At 41.9% G+C, this 15,669-nt stretch overlaps 1 protein-coding gene across 1 annotated transcript; it reads right to left on the bottom strand.

The window, feature by feature from the left end:
* Window positions 1-843: 843 nt before the first annotated feature.
* LOC139162926 (zinc finger protein 675-like) lies at window positions 844-10,470 on the bottom strand. The gene is made up of 2 exons (XM_070743843.1): window positions 10,402-10,470; window positions 844-2,343 (listed from the first exon to the last, which is right to left on the bottom strand). Exon 2 carries the CDS (start codon window positions 2,276-2,278, stop codon window positions 1,115-1,117), a length of 1,164 nt encoding a protein of 387 aa, XP_070599944.1. The 5' UTR covers window positions 2,279-2,343; window positions 10,402-10,470; the 3' UTR covers window positions 844-1,114.
* Between the last annotated feature and the right edge of the window lie 5,199 nt (window positions 10,471-15,669).

The following is a 15,669-nucleotide window of genomic DNA, read 5'->3' as shown; positions in this document are numbered from 1 at the left end:
CTTGTAGCAGCTCACAACTATAAATATCAAACATTTGTAAACAAGCACTTTTTTGAGCATTTGCGGAAAAGTGTTTGAGACGGCGTGGGCCCTCATTGCACCCCAACCCCTGCAGATGGTTCCTTGGGACATATTATTAGGCAAACTGCAGGAGCATTATGCTACCTGACCATCTTGCATTGCTAGAACACATGCTTTTTACCATAGGAACTAGGCAGAGGATGAGTCTGCCTAGTGTTCGGAAACTTCAGATCGTGCAGAATGCGGCCGCGAGAGCCATCGTTGGGCTTCCTAGATTCGCCCACGTTTCTGCAAACTTCGTGGCTTGCACTGGCTGCCAATCGGTTTCCGGTCACAATTCAAAGTGTTGGTAATGACCTTTAAAGCCCTACATGGGATTGGGCCAGAATACATCCGGAACCGCCTTCTACTGCACGAATCCCAGAGGCCGATAAGGTCCCACAGAGTTGGCCTTCTCCGGGTCCCGTCGACCAAACAATGTCGTTTGGCGGGCCCCAGGGGAAAAGCCTTCTCTGTGGTGGCCCCAGCCCTCTGGAATCAACTCCCCCCAGAGAGGTTAGAATGGCCCCACCCTCGTCTTTCGGAAATTATTCAAGACCCACCTTTATCGTCAGGCATGGGGGAGTTAAGATATTCCTTCCCCCTAGGCCATTACAAGTTATGCATGGTATATTTGTATGTTTGGTTTTTATAATAAGAGTTTTTAGTTGTTTTATTAATTGGATTGTTATATGCTGTTTTTATCATTGTTGTTAGCCGCCCCGAGTCTTCGGAGAGGGATGGCATACAAATCCAATAAATAATAATAATAGTAAGTCTATCAGCAGTTACATAGCAGCTCTCCGAAAAGCAGCAATTTATTGTGAATTTAATAACCTAGATGAAGCCCTTCGAGACAGATGGGTCTGTGGGAATCAGGATGTTAGATTACAGAGACGATTACTGGTGAAACCAACATTAATGCTACAGACAGCAGTAGAGGAGGAGTAAGTTGACAAATCATCAAATAGATCAACCAAAGAGATACAGAAGTATCTTTTGGCGGCTAGATGGGCCACTGCCATGGTTAAATGTCTTTTCACACTCCATGCATTTAAATGGCTTTTCCCGTGTGGATCATCTTATGGGAAGTAAGTCTACTGCTACGAGCAAAGGTCTTTCCACACTCCATGCATTCATATGGTTTCTCCCCTGTGTGCATCATCTTATGGAAATTAAGTGTACTGCTGTGAGCAAAGGTCTTTCCACATTCTGTGCATTTATATGGCTTCTCACCTGAGTGGATCCTGTTATGAACAACAAGTTGCCCGTTTCTTCTAAAACATTTTCCACATTCCATGCATTTAAATTGTTTCTCTCCTATGTGGAGCTTTTTGTGGGTAGTAAGTCCACCACTATGAGCAAAGGTCTTCCCACACTCCAGGCATTTAAATGGTTTCTCTTCTGTTTGGAGATCTTTCTGGATAGTAAGTCCACTACTATAAACAACAGTCTTTTTACACTCCATGCCTTTAAAATGCTTTTCCTTCTTGTGGATCATCTTATGGGAACCAAGTGTACTGCTATGAGCAAATGTCTTTCCACACTCTGTACATTTATATGGTTTCTCCCCTGTGTGGATCCTGTTATGGATAGTAAGTTGCTCGCTTTTTCTAAAACGTTTTCCACATTCCATGCATTTAAATGGTTTCTCTCCTGTGTGGATCTGTTTATGATATTTAAGTCTACTGTCATGAGTAAACATCTTCCCACACTCCGTGCATTTATAGGGCTTCTCCCCCGTGTGGATCATCTTATGGGCAATAAAATTACGCTTTTCAGCCAATGTCTTCCCACACTCCATGCATTTATATGGTTTCTCTCCTGTGTGGATCAACTTATGGGAAGTAAGTTGCCTGCTTGTTCTAAAACATTTTCCACATTCCAAGCATTTATAAGGCTTCTCTTTTGCATCAATCAGCTTCTGAGATTTAGGAAAGGTATTTTCAAGAAAAAGAATGAATGACCTATTGTAATTTTTTTCATTGTGTCTTATAGAATCATCTCCTTTGTTTTGGGTTAAATAGTGTTCGTTTATTTGTACTTTAGTATTGATCAGCCGCACACCTTTCCCAATATATTTTTCCCTTATTTTCTCCTGTTGGGCAAGAAAGTCTTGCGTCGGAGCATCGGTGGAAGATGAGCTTTCCTGATTCCAATTCTTTGACTGGTTTTTCTCAAGGCTTTCGAATTCCATTCGAATTCCATACTTCTCCATTCCATCTTCAGCATTGATCACTTGGAACAGTTCACAGGAATTTTGATTCTCCTGCCCATTATTACCTTCAAAGGGAAATGAAAATGATAACAAGGTTAGAGAAAGAGATCAAAGTATAGACAGTCAAAGTGAACTTCCTTCTGAATTTCTCTGAAATTCCATTAGGTTGTATGTTTGTATGCTTATAGGGGTTTGATATAGACATATTTCTATATTCATGAGTCATGAAAGCTTTGAAATGTACAGAAAACATTTCTTGCTTTACAATTATCATAGTACAGTGGTACCTCATGATACGAACCCCTTGTGATACGAACCCCTTGTGATACGAACCTGGGGTTCGGAAAATTTTTGCCTCTTACGAACTTTTTTGGGCTTACGAACCCACCGCAGATCACAAAATGGCGCTCCGCTGGGCGCCACCACCCGGCTGTCACCTTTTAAAACAGCTGGGGGGCTTCTCGGCGTTCTTTTCGGGTTCGGGTTGCTGCCGAGAAGCGCCGCCGCCCGGTTGTCACCTTCTGAAGCAGCCGGGGGGCTTCTCGGCGTTCTCCTGAACGCTGAACCCAGAAGTTCAGGTTCAGGTTCCGGAGGCCACCGAGAAGCGCCCGGCTGTTTCAGAAGGTTACAGATGGGCGGTGCCACTCGGCGGAGCGCCATTTTTGCAATCGGCGGCGGCGTTTTGGGCTGATCTGGAGGCTAGAAAGGAGGTGGGGAATCCCAATAGGGAATTCCATGGGCAGAGCTTTGACAAGAGAACGCTGAGAAGCCCCCCGGATGTTTCAGAAGGTGACAGCCGGGTGGCGGCGCTTCTTGGCGGCCTCCGGAACCCAAAAAGTTCAGGTTCGGGAGAATGCCGGAGGCCCCCGGCTGTTTTAAATGGTGACAGCCGGGCGGTGGCGGCCACCCGAGCGCCATTTTGCATTTTTTTTTCTTTTTGCACAGAGTAATCGCTTTTACATTGTTTCCTATGGGAAACAATGTTTCGTCTTACAAACTTTTCGCCTTACGAACCTACTTCCGGAACCAATTAGGTTCGTAAGATGAGGTATTACTGTATACGTATGCAAATCTCATTAAGAATCAGTTTTGAATTAAGGAATAGAATAACAGAGTTTGAAGGGACTTTGGAGGTCTTCTAGTCCTTGCTTAGGCAGGAAATCCTATACCACTTCAGACAAATAAGTTATCCAACATCTCCCTAAAAACTTCCAGTTTTGGAGCATTCACAACTTCTGGAGGCAAGTTGTTCGACTGATTAATTGTTCTAACTGTCAGGAAATTTCTCCTTATTTCTAAGTTGCTTCTCTCCTTGATTAGTTTCCACGTATTGCTTCTTGTCCTACCCTCCGGTGCTTTGGATAATAGCTTGACTCCCTCTTCTTTGTGGTGGCCCTTGAGATATTGGAAGACTGCTATCATGTCTCCATTTTCATCTTCTCTGATCCTGGAGAGGGCAAAAATGGGACCCAAAGAGGCCTTTGGAGGCAAAGCAGGACCTTTTTTTGGCCTGCAGAATGCTCCGAGTTCTCTGAAAGGGCAAAAACAACACATGAAGTGTTTGGGAAGCCAAAACCAGGCCTGTATTCATTCTATAAGATGGACAGACATTTCCACCCAGATTTTTTTGGTGTGTGTGTGTGTGCATCTTATATTCTGAAAAACAAAGTAAGTTCCAGTGGGGTGGAGAAATAGCTAGGGTGAATGTTGCAGCGGCCCTGCTGTCCTTCATAAGTGTGAACGACAGCCATTGTGCAACACTCATAATTTTGGGACTGGGTCTCAAGTAGTTGGGGGAGGGCTGGTTATAAGTCGGAATGTTTGCTAAGTGAACTGTTGTAACTCGGGGATTACCTGTATCCTAGGACAGTGGTAGGCAAAGTTAGCTCCTTTATGACTTCTGGACTTCTCAGAATTCCTCAGCCTATCATGCTAGCTCAGGAATTCTGGGAGTTGAAGTCCACATAACATAGAAGAGCCAACTTTGCCTACACCTGCCGTAGAATGCTCCAAGTCACCCTTGTTCTTAAATTAGATTGGGAGAATGCTCTTCCATGGCCTGAGTGTAAAAGTTCTATTCCCACAGAAATTTTGGAGGTTTCACAGGACAAATGACAACACACTCCTCTCACATGACCTCCATAGGACACATAAAAGCACACCTCATCCAGAGACTTCCGGTTGTGACGTTGTGTTGGTGCTGTGTGTTTCCCGGTCCTCCGGGTTTCATTCGGCCTTTCGAGAGCGACGATAGCCCGAATGGGCGACCGCGGACCCGTAGAGCCCAACGTACCCGGGGGTGGTCGGCGGACCCCCTGGGGAGCAGGGAAACACCCCCCCCGATCGTCGTCCGAAGAGATCGGCCTTCTTGCTGATCCGGAAACGTGACGCCTCTGCTCTATTCTAGGAAGCCTACTCAAGACTCATTTATGCCGCCAGGCATGGGGGAGTTAACATATTCCTTCCCCCTAGGCCATTACAAGTTATGCATGGTATGTTGGTGTGTATGTTTGGTTTTATTATAAGGGTTTTTAGTTGTTTAATCCCAGCGACCAATTAGGACCCACAGAGTTGGCCTCCTCCGGGTCCCGTCAACTAAACAATGTCGTTTGGCGGGACCCAGGGGGAGAGCCTTCTCTGTGGCGGTCCCGGCCCTCTGGAACCAACTCCCCCCAGAGATTAGAATAGCTCCCACCCTTCTTGCCTTTCGCAAGCTTCTTAAAACCCACCTGTGTTGTCAGGCTTGGGGGAATTAAGATATTCTTTCCCCCTCGGCTTCCACAATTTATGTATGGAACGTTGTATGTATGATTGGTTTTTAAAATAAGGGCTTTTAGTTTTTAAGTATTGGATTGTCGCACATTGTTTTTATTACTGTTGTTAGCCGCCCCGAGTCTGCGGACAGGGGCGGCATACAAATCCAATAAAATGAAATGTTTTATTAATTGGATTTTTACATGCTGTTTTTATCATTGTTGTTAGCTGCCCCGAGTCTGTGGAGAGTGACGGCATACAAATCCAATAAATAAATAAATAAGCCACGGAAACGACAAGTATACTCTGGGATTGCTATTTGAAAGACTTTGGATGGTTTTTGGAAATTGTGAAATTGTGAGTAATTCCCTTTGCGGGAACTGCTACGTCCACCCTTTTCAAGATCCTAAAAGACTAAGAGGTGGCGACTTCGTTCTGAATCTTACTGACAGCAATATGGCGATGATGACTCTGCAGTAATTAACCGAAGGATTAAAACAGCACATTTCTGCAAGATCTTGGCTTCGCTTTCTCTTCGTTTTCATCTCGCTTCTATGGATTTTGTTTGAGAATCGCAAAGGAGAAAGTTATAGAACATGTCAGAAGGTAAGAGAAGGTTTTAATCCCAGAAAAGAAAACTCTTTTTGCCTTTGGAATAACATCTTGATTAATTTGGAGGGAATAAGCAGTTTACAGCCACAAAACAACCGGAATACCTTCACCCCACTCATCTTTTGTTTTTGTTTTCCCTTCCTCCTTGTACTTTGCATTTATTTACGACTGTTTTCCATCGTCTATTAAATGTTTATTAATTGTTGGAAATATTTTTTTCGATCTCACCCTTGTGGACTTTGGGGCATTTGGACATTTGGATACTCTCTGTACTCTCTTTTCTGTTTCCCTGTCTTCCTGCTCTTGGCGTTGGAAACTATGGAATACTTATGATTACAACTTCTAACTGCAATTTGTTACGTTCTGCTAGGAACCAGGATTAATTACATCAATACTTTACAAACTACAATTTACATTATCTACAAGGATTAAATTACAGTGCTTTGAACTATGTAACATTGACCTTCCTCATCTATAACACTTTATACACAACTATTGGGAAATTATTGGAAACCAACAGGATTGAATTAATTCCTAAATAAAATGGACTACCAGACCTTCTGAATACGTGATTGTATAAGATTCTATATGATATATTGATTAATTGAATGGTTGGTTTATTGATACATGAATTTATTGAACTGAATTCTTGACCTGTATATATTACTAATATATTCCTAATTTGAAATATAATTAGAAATTATAGAAATTAAATATCTGAGTATTTATTATTTAGTATATTTAAGTATTTATCTAATTAAGTTAAGTTATATTGTAATAAATATAGATTCATTTTAGATAAAATATTGATACTGTCACCTTTAACTAAGTTAAAATAGAGATAATGAAACCAGCTATTTAAATATCTATACAGTTTGAATATATAATCTTAAACATTTAGCAAACTATTGTAACAATTGATTAATTGACTCTGCTTTAACTATAACTATCTTTATATTTTATTTATATTAAATTATTGCAATATAGACTAATAATATTGACTATGATTAACTGATATTTAATGAATTAGTAGTATAATGATTTAAGTTCTACAAATTCTTGATATTCTTATACTAACAACTCTTTACATTACCACTTTACATACTTTTCTACCTGACATATTTTACATATCATACATATTTATATATCTTACATAGGGTTCTTTACTATTGAATTCTTCAATTAACTCTTAACACTATTTAACTATATTTACATTTTTTTTTACACCTACATTTTCTCATCTCTGACTATCTACACATAACTTAAACATTTCATATAATTATACTATTATACCGAATTTTACTTACAAATACTATAACGATGTCTACCCCAAACCAGTCAACCTTAATAAACTCATGGAAGAAAATTACTAACCAATCAACAACACCTGCTGAACAATGCCCCGCAGAGACTATCCCATCGGACAAAGCAACTGCTGCACAATATTCCCAGGTGACTCTGACAATAACATTAAACTCCCTCTTTGAAATGATGATTAAAATGCAAGACTCAATAGATAGAAATTTTGAATCTTTGAGAGGAACAATGAGAGTAATGAAGGAAGATATCCAAAAAATTCAAGATTATGCTGGTTACCTCGATGAATGTATGGGGAAATTAGATGACCGGATGGAAGGCGTTCAAGAAACCATAACCCAAAATTCTCAAAGAATAACAAATGTGGAGGAAACCACTGATAGAATGGACACCAGACTACAATTTTCTGAAGCCAGAGCGGAGTACATTAACAAATCCTTAGAAGAATCCCTCATAAATCTCGAATTAGAAAAATCAGCTTTTTTTCTTCGTTTTCAGAATATAACTGAATCAGAACAACAGGATCTCCCCAACACAATGGCAGAAATACTAGCAAGCATCACCAGCAAAACCACTGAAGAAATGATTAACCAAATAGACGAATTGTACCGAATTTCTACCTCTTACGCAAGAAGACAGAGGCTCCCGAGAGAAGTACATATTCGATTTCTTAAAAGAACAATTAGGGATGAAGTTTACAACATGTCCAAAGAGAACTCAACGATGTACAAAGGTAGAAATATTGTGGTCTTACGCCAAATCCCAAGATGGGTGAGAGGAAAACGGAAGCCGTACCAAACATTAGCAAGTAAATTAAACAAAAACAACATACAATTTAGATGGCTCATACCCGAAGGCATGATGATTTCCCTTATTGATAAGAAATATAAAATTACCTCACCAGAAGAAGCTAAAGAATTCTATGATCATATTCTGAAAACATCTGAACAGACCAAACCGAAAGAAACCGACAACAGAGATATACTTTCAACAGAAGAACTGAGTTCCGATGATAACCTGCTAGATAAAGACAGAGAAATCAAAAAATTAGATGGCAAATACTCCGGACAAGGACCAATTACTTGGGCAAGGACCGAAGCTCAAAGAGAGAAATCAAAGGAATCCATACTCCAACAATAGACAAATCAAAATTACACTATTTTCTACCAACATAAACGGTTTAAACTCGCATAAAAAGAGATTGAAAGTATTTCACAAATTGTCCGAATTTAATTATGATATAATATCTTTACAAGAAACCCATATCAAAAAAGACGAGACTACCTTATTACATTTTCCCAAACTTAAACTCTTTTGTACTTCCGCAGCTGAAAAAAAAATTATCTCCGAAAAACTTTAATAACAATTTGGTCCTCGATTAAGAAGAACTACTACACCTCAATACCTAAATGGCTATCCCCAAACGAATTAATTACTTATCCGAATCTTTTCTCCCATACTAAAATATTAAGATACCACCAATTATTAGACAAAAGTGATCTTCTCATATCAAAACAACAATTACAAGATAGAGGGATAAATATAGATTGGCTATCATATTTACAAATTAAATCAAAATACACCGAACATAAAAAACAATTTGGATTCCAAAGCAATAATGTAATAGATACAATTTTTTTCGGCCCATTACCAAAAACGATTTCCAAATTATATAATTATTTATTAACACAGGACAACTGTGAAGAGCAAGTTAAAGGATGCATGATAGCCTGGGCCCAAAACTTTGGCCACACGATTAATTTAACCGAATGGGAAAAAACTTGGACAATATATTACAAGATGACTACAGCAATGTCCTACAAAGAAAATCAATAAAAAATGTTTTACCGATGGCATTTGCCTCCAGCAAGACTATCTAAAATGCCCCCCAATTTCCCCCCTAATTTCTGGAAATGCAAAATAAAACTTGGAACATACATACATGCATGGTGGACCTGCATATATGCGAAAAAATATTGGACAGGCATTAAAAACTTAATAGACCAAGTCATGTCAATCAATCTACTACTTAAACTTGAAATATATCTTCTCGGTATATTCAGGCAAAACCTTACGCAAACACAAAAATATCTTATCTTACAAATTCTGACTGCAGCAAGAATTTCATTTGCCCTCTTCTGGAAACAAGAAAAAAACCCATCAGTACTGGTAGTCATTACTAAATTTATGGAGTGCGCTGAGATGTCCAAAATAGCAATGGAAATCCAAAATAAAAAAGACTCAGAATACTGTAAAATATGGGATAATGGGTACAAATGGGTTTTAGCAAAAAAATATCAAACTTTTATATCATGAAAGTAATAAGCCTATCTCATCTTTGAACGTTCAAAATTGAAACAAAACTAATCTATAAAACAATTCCAAAACCAACTAAATTGAAATTTTATTCGAAAAAGATTTTATATCATATCTCTCTTTATTCGTCTTTAAATCAATAGATTATACACCATATAACATAGCAATACAAATACTAATTTTTATATCAATTCTTACATCCTTTCTTTTTACACACAGGAATACATTTACTATATTATACATACACACCCCTTATTATTTCACTACATAATGTTGTATCATCTAAAAATGTCTGTGCCATACGCAGATCCACCCCCCTCAATATTTTCCAAATTTTAAACTTCTTTAATTATATCATTTACTTAAATAAACTTCAAATCTTTGTAAACTATTCTGCTCTCCCTTTTCTCTTTCATAAATTATTTTTTACTAACTAATATATATATATACAGTGTTCCCTTGATTTTCGCAGGTCCGGACTTCGCGAAAAGTCTATACCACGGTTTTTCAAAAATATTAATTAAAAAATACTTCGCGGTTCCCCCCCCATACCACGGTTTTTCCTACCCGATGACGTCATATGTCATCACCAAACTTTCGTCCACCTTTAATAAATATATTTTTTAATAAACTTTAATAAAGAAACATGGTGAGTAATAATCTGAATGGTTGCTAAGGGAATGGGAAATTGCAATTTAGGGGTTTAAAGTGTTAAGGGAAGGCTTGTGATACTGATCATAGCCAAGTGTATTTACTTCCGCATCTCTACTTCGCGGAAATTCGACTTTTGCGGGCAGTCTCAGAATGCATCCCCCGCAAAAATTGAGGGAACACTGTATACGTATTACAAATTGGAATTTAATGGGAAATTAAATGTATGAATTACAAACATAATATATGATATAAATGCTAACAATAAGGATACCTTTTATTTACATAGTTTGAGAAATATACTATTGATACTAAGAATTTTATGTATTACTATGTATAATACTATTACTTTCCCAAACTCCTTGATTTTGTATCCTTTCCCCTTACCTTTTTTCTCTTCCTGATTATACTTCCCTTCCCCCCCCCACTTTAAAAATTAATAAATAAACTATTAAAAAAAAGAAGAAGCATACCTCATCCTTTTAAGACTCCAGAGATAATTTCAATTAGAAATTGTTTTCGGAGAAGGGCGGCATACAAATCTAATTAATAATAATAATAAAATGGAAAAATACAGGTAAGAAATAGCACAGAAAGCATCTAAGCAAAGATTTCCATCCTTGGAGTATGAGAAAGCCAAACCCCTTCCTTCTCTCTCCCAAGAGACAATATCTCACAATAGTGGTTTTTCAATAAAAAACTGACTATAATCTTGTCTTCTTGAATTCTCTGATTTGGGACTAGGAAACTCTTACCCAGGGAGGCCACGTTCCTATAGTTTTCAAGCATGACTTCCGAATGCAGCGCTTTCTGGTCAGGATCCAGCAGAGACCATTCCTCCTCAGAGAAATCCACAGCCACCTCCTCGAAGGACACAGGACTCCCCTGAACACGGAAAAAAGAACAGAACAGGTGGATTTGCAAGACCTGTTCATCGATGATTTAGACAAGAAGATTTAAATAAGACACTGGCAAAAGACGACTGGTCGATGTGATGAACTTGTGGGTATGGGAGCAAGGGAATGAACTTTTAACTGGATGGAGAAATCCTCATAGCTTTATATTCGGGTTTTTCACAGATATAATAATAATAATAATAATAATAATAATAATAATAATTTATTGGATTTGTATGCTGCCCCTCTCCGTAGACTCGGGGCAGCTAACAACAATGATAAAAAACAGCATGTAACAATCCAATTATAACAACTAAAAACCCTTATTATAAAACAAAACATACACACAGACATACCATGCATAACTTGTAATGGCCTAGGGGGAAGGAATATCTCAACTCCCCCATGCCTGGTGGTATAACTGAGTCTTGAGTAGTTTACGAAAGACAGGGAGGGTGGGGGCAATTCTAATCTCCAGGGGGAGTTGGTTCCAGAGGGCCGGGGCCGCCCCAGAGAAGGCTCTTCCCCTGGGGCCCGCCAAACGACATTGTTTAGTCGACAGGACCCGGAGAAGGCCAACTCTGTGGGAACTTATCGGTCGCTGGGATTCGTGCGGTAGCAGGCGGTTCCGGAGGTAGTCTGGTCCAAAGCCATGTAGGGCTTTAAAGATCATGACCAACACTTTGAATTGTGACCAGAAACTGATCGACAGCCAATGCAAGCGACGGAGTGTTAAGGAAATGTGGGCGAAACTTGGAAGCCCCACGATGGCTCTCGCGGCTGCGTTCTGCACGATCTGAAGTTTCCAAACACTTTTCAAAGGAAGCCCCATGTAGAGAGCGTTGCAGTAATCGAACCTTGAGGTGATGAGGGCATGAGCGACTATGAGCAGTGACTCCCGGTCCAAATAGGGCCACAACTGGTGTACCAGGCGAACCTGGGCAAACGCCCTCCTTGCCACAGCCGAAAGATGATGTTCCAATGTCAGCTGTGGATCGAGGAGGACGCCCAAGTTGCGAACCTTCCCTGAGGGCGTCAGTAGTTCCCCCCTCCCAGGGTAATGGACGGACAGATGGAATTGTCCTTGGGAGGTAAGACCCACAGCCACTCCGTCTTGTCTGGGTTGAGTTTGAGTTTGTTGACACCCAACAAGGCCCCAACAGCCTCCAGGCACCAGCACATCACTTCCACTGCTTCGTTGACTGGACATGCCAACAGGGCTCATTTAATCAATTGGAACTTTGAGAAATGCTGTACCTCGGACTCTGATTTAATTTTGGATGCGGAAGAACACAAAAATAATCCAGTCCAAAAAGAGAGGAAAAAAAGAAAGATGGAGCACTCCATACACACGCTTCACTTGCGGGAGGGAATGGATTTCGAAATCTAAAGGAAACTTCTCCCTTTCTTACTTGATTTGGAGGTTCAACCGCTGTTTGATCTCCATTATAAAAACCAGAAAGCTTCATTCTTTGTTTCTCTGTAAGGAATAAAGAATTTCAAAAGGCATAATTAACAAAATGGGAGGAGGTTTTCTAAGAGAGAGAGAGAGATGACAGATGGGAAATTGGAGAATCTTCCATTACCTCCTGAGCTGTCCCAGGGTGGATCTTCCCAAGAGATCTTCCTGCAAAATAGCTCTTGAGTGGAATTTGGTGGCTTCTTCTTTCCCTCAGGATCTGTGATCTCCACAGTGCAGCACTTCAAATAGGATGGAAAAAAGGAAGCATAATATACATGACACAAAATAAACCCTAACCCTAACCATCCGTGAGGTTGAGTGAGAAAACAATGGAAGAATGTCCTACAAGAATTGGGGGTACATTGCCACATATTATGAACATAGTTATAGTTTAGTTAGTTTAGTTTATTAGACTTGTATGCCGCCCCTCTCCGAAGACTCGGGGCGGCTCACAGCATAACAGTAATACAATACATTACAAATCTAATAATAAAAAATTAAATCCACTTAAGAAGACATTAACATAATAAAACCCCCAGGGGTTATGACCTTTAAAGCCCTTCATGGCATCGGACCAGAATATCTCCAGGACCGCCTTCTGCCGCACGAATCCCAGCGAACGATTAGGTCCCACAGAGTTAGCCTTCTCCGGGTCCTGTTGACTAAACAATGTCGTTTGGTGGGGCCCAGGGGAAGAGCCTTCTCTGTGGCGGCCCCGACTCTCTGGAACCAGCTCCCCCCAGAGATTAGAACTGCCCCCACCCTCCTTGCCTTCCGTAAACTCCTTAAAACTCACCTCTGCCGTCAGGCATGGGGGAATTGAGGCATTCCCCTCCCTCCCCCGGGCCTATACAATTTATGTATGGTATGTCTGGTTTAATAATGGTCATTTTTAATGTTTTTTAAATTTATTAGATTTGTTGTGAACTGTTCTATTGTATGTTGTGAGCAGCCCCGAGTCTATGGAGAGGGGCGGCATACAAATCTAATAAAATAAATACATAAATAACTGCAGTCATACACATTCAACCTAATCTATCATACAGTAAGGCCAAAAACATAATAAAATAATAATAATTAATAATGATAATAATAATAATAATTTATTAGATTTGTATGCCGCCCCTCTCCGAAGATGGGGCGGCTCACAACAATGATAAAAAGACAAATCTAATATTAAAAAAACTAAAAACCCTATCATAATTAAAAAACAAACAGCACATACATACCAAACATAAATTATAATAAGCCTGGGGGAAAGGTGTCTCAAATCCCCCATGCCTGGTGGTATAGGTGGGTCTTAAGTAGTTTACGGAAGACAAGGAGGGTGGGAGCAGTTCTAATCTCCAGGGGGAGTTGATTCCAGAGGGCCGGGGCCGCCACAGAGAAGGCTCTTCCCCTGGGGCCCGCCAGACGACCTGGAGAAGGCCAACTCTGTGGGACCTTATCAGCCGCTGGGATTCATGCGGTAGCAGGCGGTTCCGGAGGTACTCTGGTCCAGTGCCATGTAGAGGGAAAGATGGTAATTATCCCCACGCCTGGTGACAAAAGTGGGTCTTCAGCATTTTACGGAAGGCGAGGAGGTTGGGGAGGAGATTGGGGAGGAGGAGTGAAGAATTCAAACACGTTCTCTATTCCCCTTTGAGCTCCCTAGATTAAAGTGTCTCACCTGGAACTGGAACTGCTCCTCCGCCTGGCTCAGGAGAAGGCCCTCCACTAGGGCCACCGCCTGGGAGCTGATCTCCGCTCCACACTCCCGCACCCATTCCTGCATCTCTGGGGGCAGAAGGAACAGGAGCTGCTCCAGAACCACCAGGTCCAGCATCTGGGCTTTGGTGTGCTTTTCCGGTCTCAGCCATTGCTTGCAAAAGGCATGGAGTCGGCTGCAAACCCCTCGGGGACCCTCAGCCTCCCAGTATTGCATGAAATGGCAGGGCTGAACTTCTGAGGGGAAGATGGTTTCCTTCTCCGGTGTCTCCATCCTTTCTCTGTCCTGCAGAGCGACTCCAAATGGTTCCAAGGACTCTTGAGGGTCTCCAGATGCCTTTTCCTTCAGGGGACCATTTCTAGGGTTGGCAGGACTGATCTCTGCAACTTATTTTGCTCTCCCGCCCCCCCAAGAGAAATTTTGCCTTGCAAAGACCACAAATGGCTTCGAGTTTCTGTATCTGAAATGAAAAGAAAAACAAAAGCCAACAATTAGAAAGTGGAAATCAGCCACTGAGCGACCTTCACCCAACCTGCCCGGAGCCCCAAGCAGCTCATCCCAGCGCAGGGCCAAGGTGCCCCTCCCCAAGCAGGTCGGGGAAAGAGTTAGGTGGAGAGGCCGCCCCGCTTCCCTCCATCCGGAGACAGGCGCCTGCTGCCGCACGAATCCCAGCGACCAGTTAGGTCTCACAGAGTTGGCCTTCTCCGGGTCCCGTCAACTAAACAATGTCGGTTGGCGGGACCCAGGGGAAGAGCCTTCTCTGGGTGGCCCCGACCCTTTGGAACCAACTCCCCCCAGATATCAGAGTTGCCCCCACCCTCCTTGCCTTTCGCAAGCTCCTTAAAACCCACCTCTGTCGTCAGGCATGGGGGAATTGAGATATTCCCTTCCCCCTAGGTTTATAAAATTTATGCATGGTATGTTAGTATGTATGATTGGTTTCTTAAAATGGGTTTTTTAAAAATTAAGTTAAATATTAGATTTGTTTAGTCTGTGGAGAGGGGCGGCATACAAATCTGATAGATAGATCGATAGATAAATAAATAAGGATGGGGGGGGGGGCGGAACCTGATGCGAATTCTACCTCCTCCTCGACCGGCTTCTCTCCTCTCCTGCTGGGCCTCCCCAAGGCCGCCCCTCCGATCCCTCCTTCGGGCCCTGCCCTGGATCCCTACCGCCTTCCCGGTATCTCCGCCTCCCCCAGCAGGGTGAATGTGGCTTGGGAGCATGAGACCCGGGAAGACACACTCCCCTCACCCGGGGCACGTCCGCCAGACCCTCCGGCAACTTCTCCACCACCTGCGGAGCCCCAGGGATTAAGGAGAGCGAGTGCAGCTTCCTAGAGCGGCAAGCTTTTGTGATGTCACTTCCTTCGCAGCCTCCTCTGGCAAGCCAGCCGTGACGTCCGACCTCCGCTGGGCCTCTGGGAAAGGGCTCGATGTTCCCTTCTCTTGGCGGAGGGCGCCCCCTGGTGGATTTGGTTGCAAAGTGGCAGGATTGTGGAAAGGGCGCGAAAGAGAGGCGCGTCTGAGGGGAAGAATAATGATGGGCTTGGGACTAGGAGGAAAAGCCGCTCTTAATGCATCCCTGCTCGAGAAAGGCCTCGGTGTGTCCAGAGGCGGCACTTTCTCCATCTTCCGTCTGTGGAGATGGAGAAAAACCTCTCTGGAGGATT

Source organism: Erythrolamprus reginae, chromosome 2 (assembly GCF_031021105.1).
Source record: "Erythrolamprus reginae isolate rEryReg1 chromosome 2, rEryReg1.hap1, whole genome shotgun sequence".
NCBI classification, from domain to species: domain Eukaryota; kingdom Metazoa; phylum Chordata; class Lepidosauria; order Squamata; family Dipsadidae; genus Erythrolamprus; species Erythrolamprus reginae.
This window is presented reverse-complemented; position numbering and strand designations above follow the sequence as displayed.